The 7898-nt window shown below is 39.1% G+C and overlaps 1 protein-coding gene across 5 annotated transcripts in view; it reads right to left on the bottom strand.

Annotated features, from left to right (window-relative positions):
- Positions 1-7898, bottom strand: part of ARHGAP26 (Rho GTPase activating protein 26) — a 414796-nt gene that overhangs the window by 164603 nt on the left and 242295 nt on the right. For all 5 annotated transcript variants that reach the window (XM_059417816.1, XM_059417817.1, XM_059417818.1 and 2 more), the window contains one exon: positions 576-663. In XM_059417816.1, coding sequence (XP_059273799.1) covers positions 576-663 — 88 coding nt within the window. The remainder of the gene's footprint in view (positions 1-575; positions 664-7898) is intronic.

Genomic DNA, 7898 nt, shown 5'->3' with positions numbered 1-7898 from the left:
AAAAAAAAAAAAAAAAAAAAAAAAAGAAAATAGGAGTCATACCATGCACAGTGTTACGAGATAAAGAGTCTATTCTCCAATAAAATAACATTTTCCTATACTAGCAGAAGGAGTCAAAAAGGACTTCCATTAATAAGGACAATCTATTACGGAGTCTATCTATCTGTAGATAGATTATATTGCAATGCACAAAACCATCAAAACACATAGGATATGTATGTAATTATGCATTTTCAACAGACTGAGATAAGGAGTTCCTTGTTTTCTGACTAGAGTATTTGGGGATTTCAGGAAATACCATATTTTAGGTTCTGTTAAAGGCTAATCATCATAGTAACTTCTCATAAAGAGCAAAGCTTCTTGAATCACTCATGGCATCCCCACAAATGGCAACCCATCAAGGATGGATGGCTTACAATTGGTTTGACCAGCGGAGCTAATTGCACCCACACATAAGCTGTTTCTATATCCAAACACCCACTCAACAGCTTTCTGGAGGCTGGAAATAAAACTGCTTTCTTCCTGATTGCATGATAGCAAGCTGGCACCCTGCCCTGCAAATGGAAAGTCCCTACCTTAGGTAGGTCTTCAAAGCACTAGTGATTGTCTTTATCTCCCATTCAGCACAGATATCGGTCTCTGTTTCAGAAGCTGTTTTGGGGTCTAAAAAGAAGAAAAGGCAATGTGTAAACAGGAACAGAAAATATAGCTAAAAAACAAGCATGATATATAAAACCATTCAGCTTCCCTATTAACCAAAGAAATCCAAATTAAAACAAAACAACACCTTTTTTTTTTTTTTTTTTTTGCTGGTTCAGTTAAGAACATGGTTAAAAATCCAAGTATCTATTGCTGGCAAAATTGTAGTGAAATGGATCCTCTCAGAAACTGCTGGAGGCAGAAGAGATAAAATACAACAGTTATGAAAAGCAATTTGGCAATATGTGTCAAGAGACATAAAACTGTTTATACCCTTTGAAGCAGTAATCCCACTTCTCACAATCTACCCTCAGAAAATAAGATAAAGCAAAACCAAAGTTACATACCCCAGGAACATTCAATACATGCTAATTCTCTGTAACAGCAGAAAAAATTTTCAAAGGAGATAACTTAAATGTCCAATGATGGACAAATGATTATCTTGACATGGCTCCGTGATGGAAAACTATACTGCATTTATATGAAAATACTGACTATGCAACAGTAGGAAAAATGTGTGGATTTTCAAGCAATGTCAAGCAAAAACACCCAAACAAACCAAGATTTTAAAGTTTATTATGAAAAAATTGTATGAACAAAGGCTGAAAGGAAGTACTCTAAAATTAATATAGTGGTTGTGTTAGAGGGGGATAACTGTTGTTTTTATATTTTCTAAACTATGACTCAATTCCATTACTTTTATATGTCTTTTTTTAAAATTGCCTTAAGCCAAGAAGTGCAATGGGGACCGCCATAATTACACTGGCTCCTTATCATTTCTTTAGTCTCCTCTTGTGTGGACTGGTCAACAAATGAGTGTATTTAAAATGCACATGTATTAAAGGAAGAGACCACTCTTAGAGCTAGTCTTCCTGGGCAGCACACAGCCCCATCTCACCACTGACAAGGTGGTTGGAAGTAAAGGCTTTCAGTATGGTGAAGACAGAATCCAGCTTTCATGTTTACACACAACTAGTGATTTGCATGCCTACTGCACATGCTTGGGGGAAGGCTCTAGGCTTCCAGGGGTGGGAAATGAGAGTCAGACAGACCAATCAAAGCACAGCATCTCTTTGGCCCCATGGCTAGTTCAGGGAGAACCCAAGACCTAAGCCAGTGGAATGTCAGGACCCTTCTAGGAGACAGGGGAGAGGCTCTCTGCTATTTCCTTTTGGGTTTGTACCTGGAAGGTTCTCCGAACTGCTCTAGATGCCACCACCTAGAGCCCAAGAGTGAAGTCTGACAGACAAAGCCAGAAATGAGAGAAGCAGAGAGAGCTGGTCTTGATGACATGGGTTGAGCCCTCATATCTCGCCATTCCTTTTTTATCATATGAGCCTATAAATTCCCTTTTCCCTAAGCTAGGTAAGGTCAGGTTTTCTGTTTTTTTCTTTCTTTCTTTCTTTCTTTTTCTTTTTCTTTCTTTCTTTCTTTCTTTTTTTTTTTTACAATCAGAAGAGAACTAAATAATAGAGCAGTTAAACAGAAACAGCCACTGGACTCTTTCTCAACAGTCTCAAAGAAAAAAAGAGTTTCTTCCTGCAGAGACACAGCTTTTCAGCTGGAAGGGGAGAACGAGTCACAAGTGGGCACAATATATTTTGTATTTATTAGGAAAGAACCTACTTTCATTCTAGTAGGAAGAGTCCAAATAATCATGAGTGGATTAAGGAGTTAGGCTCTAAACCCCAGGTAAGGGCATAAATCCAGTTGATACCCACTGCTCTCAATACGTTCCCTGATACATTTAATTTTTTAAAAGATTTTATTCACTTATTTGACAGACAGAGATCACAAGTAGGCGGGGGGTAGCCGTTTGTGGGAAGCAGGCTCCCTGCTGAGCAGAAAGCCCAATGTGGTGCTCCATCCCAGGACCCCGGGCTCATGACCTGAGCTGAAGTCAGAGGCTTTAACCCACTGAGCCACCCAGGTTCCCACATTTAATTTTTTTTTTAAAGATTTATTTATTTATTTTAGGGGAGGGGCAGAAGAAGAAAGAAACTTAAGTAGACTCTGCCCTGGGCATAAAGTCCACAAGGGGCTTGATCAGGTTGTGAGATGACAACCTGAGCTAAAACCAAGAGTCAGATGTTTAACTTACTGTGCCACCCGGGTGCCCCCTCCATATGTATTAGGTGAAATAGAAAAGGCCCCAGCTCCCAATACATTTAGTTCCTAAAGACAGCACATTTATGTGTTTGCAGGTGACCCTAGCATTAATGAAATCTGTCTTATCACATGAAACAAACAATAAACAACATAAAGTGTGTGATTTTATTTCTAGGGTCACAGAATAGCAAACTCCATAAAGCTCTATCATAGCAAATTTCTGAAAAGCCAACCCAAGGGTGATTCTCCAAATGACCAAAACCTCTGCCGCTTTAATTCTCTTCTTGCTTTGTCATCTTTCACTCCCTTAATGGTTTCTTCCTGCGGAAGAGCATGTACCAAAAACTTTGCTTAGCATGACCTTTTCCCCTCCCCAACCCGAGACACATGGAGAGCTGCCATAGTGCATGGTTCCTGGATGCAAGACAACTGTTACTGTACATTTTTCTGAGGAACAAACCAACTTCCACCCAAGAAGAGTGAGCCCAACACTTAACAAGCAGCAGTTGGCAGGTCGGGGAGTTGTGAACTGTTCCACGGACCACATTTAGCAAACTAATGATTAACGTCCATTTATTCGGGCTCTGTAACCATAGGAATATTGTGTAACATTACAGAGAGGAGAGTCAGATTACAGTCCAGCTAAAGGGCTTTTTATAGCACCAATGAGGCAAGGTTTAGAACTTGAGCACGTCCATTTTAATTCATTTAATATCCAAACTAAATTGAATACAGCCTCCCAAACCACCTCATTTTCAGAAAGTGCTGCCAATTTCCACACCTCCCTTACCAATGCTCCCTCTCACTCAGAGAAACCCTGGTGGCATCCAAACATGACACAAAGGCATAATTACATTTATCCTCTGAACTCAGTACATTTCTCCCCACCAAGTCACTTGACCATTGCATTACACTGTGAAACGAACCTAAGCCAGAGGATCAGGCCAACATACAGAAAGGCAGCCTGTGGGTAAACTAAACTGAATAGATTTCTTCATGAATCTGCTCCCACAGGAATCTGAAAAAACAGGAGACAGACTGGAAGCAGCGGTTACAAGGGGAATAGTCTCAGAAACATCTCAACAATCAGATGGACTAGAAAGATCCATCTAGTCCAGTACTGTGTTGCTGATGAAAACACGAGAGACATTCTGGAGGAAATGATCAGGACTAGCCATCTATGTACTCCTAAATTTCCTAAGAATTCAGTATAATTGTATGTAAATTATTTTTTTTCTCTTTAACTGAGAAAATAACATGTGCACCTGGCAAAAAAAATTTAAGCAAAACAAGTAGATAAACATTAAAATGTAAACCTTTCCTGTGCTAGAGGCAACTATAAATAACAGTTCTGCGTGTATGTATGCTATCTCTAATAACACATGCAAATACTAGCATATAAGAGCATATAAATACATACCACTTTTTAAAAACATAAAGACATGTACACTATACATGTCATTTTGTGCACTGTTATTTTCATTTGACAGTACCTTGAGAAAGTGTTCCACAATAGCACACAAATTTATCTACCTCACAGAAGTACTTCACTGTATCATAATGTTCCCATTAATGGAAATTAGATTATTCCCCGAGTTTTGTTATGATAAACAATGATATAAACTACTGTTTCCATGTACATGACTTACCTATAGAACAAAAAAATCCCTCAAAATAAAATTGAAATAAAAAAGTATATGCATTTTTAAAAAAAATATTTTATTTATTTATTTGACAAAGATCACAAAATAGGCAGACATGCAGACAGAGAGAGAGAGGGAGAAGCAGGCTCCCCACTGAGCAGAAAGCTTGATGTGAGGCTCAATCCCAGCACCCTGAGATCATCACCTGAGCCGAAGGCAGAGGTTCAACCCACTGAGCCACCCAGGCGCCCCAAGTACATGCATTTTTAATTTTGAAAGCTATTCCTCAACTACCCCTCAGAGGCTGTACCATTGACTGATCCCCAGATCCTAGAACAATATGCAGAACTTTGATCTTGGCCAGTCTGAGAGGTGAAAAAAGTCCCATTTTTAATTTGTTTGTTCGATTAAAAAAAAAAAGAAAAAGGAGGAGGAAGGTTGAGAATCCTTTCCTATGTGTCAAGTTTATGGAGTATACTCACCTTTTATAAGCACATGGTTGCATGATTTAGGAAAATGTATACAGCCAAGTGACATGCACAACCTGAATAAAGGTAATTTTCCATCACCATGAAAATCCTCCTGTGCCCCTGTACAATCAATCCTCTCCTTCCACCTCCAGCCCCTGGCAACCACTGTCACAAAGCATAATACTTTTGAAATCCACCCGTGTTGTTGCATGTACCAGTGGTTTGATCCTTTTATTGCTGGGTAGTAAACAATTTTACGGATATTCCACAATTTGTCCATCCATTCATCAGGTGAGGGACATTTGGGTTTTTTCTAATTTTTTACAGTTATGAATAAAGCTGGTATAAATATTTACATACAGGTTTTTATGTGGACTAAAGTTTCACATCTTGGATCACTACGTAGGAGTGGAACTGGGTAAAAATATGTAGGAGAAGTCCCATAGTAAATATGTTTAACTTTATCAGAAATTGCTAAATTGTTTTCCGAAACAGTTGGGTTATTTTGCTTTCCCACAGCAACCTGAGAGCTCTAGGTGCTTCACATCTTCATCAACACATGATATGGTCAGGTGTCTAATTTTGAAATTTTAGCTGTTCCAGTAGACATGAAGGAATAACTGTTTTTTTAAATTTCCTTTTCTAATGACTAGTGACATTGTTTATTTTTTCTTGTACTTTTTGTCCTTCTGTGTATCTTCCCTGATAAACTATTCAAATCTTTTACCCATTTTTAAAACTGAATTGGTTGTGTTCTTATTACTGAATTCTTATTACTGAATTACTTGAGTTATTTTTAATAAATTCTGGATACAATTCATTTGCCAGATAAATATCTTCAAAAGGTTCCTCATCTGTAGCTCCCAATTTCTTTTTCTTAGTAACTTTTAAAGAGCAGAAATTTTTTATTTGGATAAAGATTTTTTTAAATCAGATTTTTCTTTTCTGTTTCCTACTTTTTGTTTTCTATTTAAGAAATCTTTTCTAAACAAAGGTCACCAAAATTTCTAAATTTTCTCCTATAAGTTTTATAGTTTTAGTTCATAGGTTTAGGAATATAATTCATTTTTTTTAAGATTTTATTTATTTATTTGACAGAGAGAGATTACAAGTAGGCAGAGAGGCAGAGAGAGAGAGAAGGAAGCAGGCTCCCCGCTGAGCAGAGAGCCCGATGCGGGACTCGATCCCAGGACCCTGAGATCATGACCTGAGCCGAAGGCAGCGGCTTAACCCACTGAGCCACCCTGGCGCCCCAGGAATATAATTCATTTTGAGATTATTTTTATTTTTTATTTTTTAAAAGATTTTATTTATTTGGCAGAGAAAGAGATAACAAGCAGGCAGAGAGTCAGGCTAAGAGAGAGAAGGAAACAGGCTCCCCGCTGAGCAGAAAGCAGGGCTCGATCCCAGGACCCAAGGATCATGACCTGAGCAGGCAGTGGCTTAATCCACTAAGCCACCCAGGAGCCTGAGATAATTTTTATGTATAGTTTAAGATAAAGATGGAATTTTCTCCATATGGATGTCCAATTGTACATTCATTAAAATTACTGTCCTTTCCCTTACTGAACTACCGTGACAGCTTTATCAAAGATCAACTAATCAGATTCTGAACACCTACAAATTCAATAGGAGATAGAAGAGAAGAAGAGCAGCAATTCTAGGAACAGAAAATAGACCACTTTCGCGAAGGTAGGATGTGCGGAGAAGCCAATCCAAAGCGACAGGAAGATAGACCACAGGGGAGGGGCCGGCTCCCAGCAAGCAGCAGAGGAGTAGAGCACAAAACTGGAACTTTTAGAAGCCTGCTCCACTGAGGGATGTTGTTCCAGAGGCTAAGTGGGGGTGGAGCCCTTGCGGGGACAGTGTGGTTTCAGAACCCTCGGGGTCACTGAAAGACCAGGAGTGCCTAAGTGTAGCAGAGCTCCCAGGTATCAAAGCAGGGAAGCCAGCTACAGAAATGGACCGAGGTGAGACTCTCAGCTCAGGGTTAGCTTAAACTGTGATACAAGGCACAATGACTCCACTGTTCTTTGAGCAGCAACCCCACAAGTGGCAGATCCGGAGAGACCCTTTCCTTCCTCCTCTGGAAGGGGTGGTGTGTGACTGTACCACAGTGATCTGCTAAGTTTGGAGACCTGAAACAGGGCCCTGCACCAGAGATAGAAATGCTCAGACACAGGCCCGGTGACCCAGAGTGCAGCTGGAGATCAGGGAGACGGGAGGGATTGACTGTTTTCCTCTGAGGGCACACTGAGGAGTGGGGCCCCAAGCTCTCAGATCCTGCGGCACCAGAGATTGGGAGGCCATCACTTCCATTCCTGTCCTTCAGAGCTCTATGGAAAGCGCTCAGGGAACAAAAGCTTACTAGAGAGAACCTGAGCAGATTACTTAGCCTGGCCCTTGGCAAGGGCGGTGCAATTCTGCCTCGGGCAAAGACATTTGAGAATCACTGCAACAGGCCCCTCCTCTAGAAATCAGAAACAACACTGAGCCAAGACCAAGATCATCAATCAAGGAGAACTGCAGAAATCCAGAGCAAAGGAAAAGCAACACATAGAATTCATGGCTTTTTCCCCCATGATCTTTTAGTCTTACAGAGTTAAATTCTTTTAATTTTATTTTTTTCTTATTCTTTTTTTTAAACTTTCCTATTTCCTATCTTATCAATACCTTTTTCTAAAAAAATATTTTAAATTTTCATTTTTATAGTCATATTTTATCGTTTCATTATATTTAACCTTATTTTTTGTATACATATTTTTTTTTTCTTTAAAATTTTGGGAGGTAATTTCTTCTAATAGATCAAAATATACCCTAAATCTAGCTCCAGACTGATGACATTCTCTCCTCTTTTTTTTTCTTTTTCCAACCAACTTATCAATTCCTATTTTTAAATCTTTTTAAATGTTCATCTTTACAAACATATTCCATTGCCTCATCATGTTTACTCTTATTTTTGCATATATATAAATTT

Source organism: Mustela nigripes, chromosome 12 (assembly GCF_022355385.1).
Source record: "Mustela nigripes isolate SB6536 chromosome 12, MUSNIG.SB6536, whole genome shotgun sequence".
Lineage (NCBI taxonomy): Eukaryota > Metazoa > Chordata > Mammalia > Carnivora > Mustelidae > Mustela > Mustela nigripes.
Note: the sequence above shows the minus strand (reverse complement) of the source record. Positions and strands in the feature narration are given on the sequence as shown.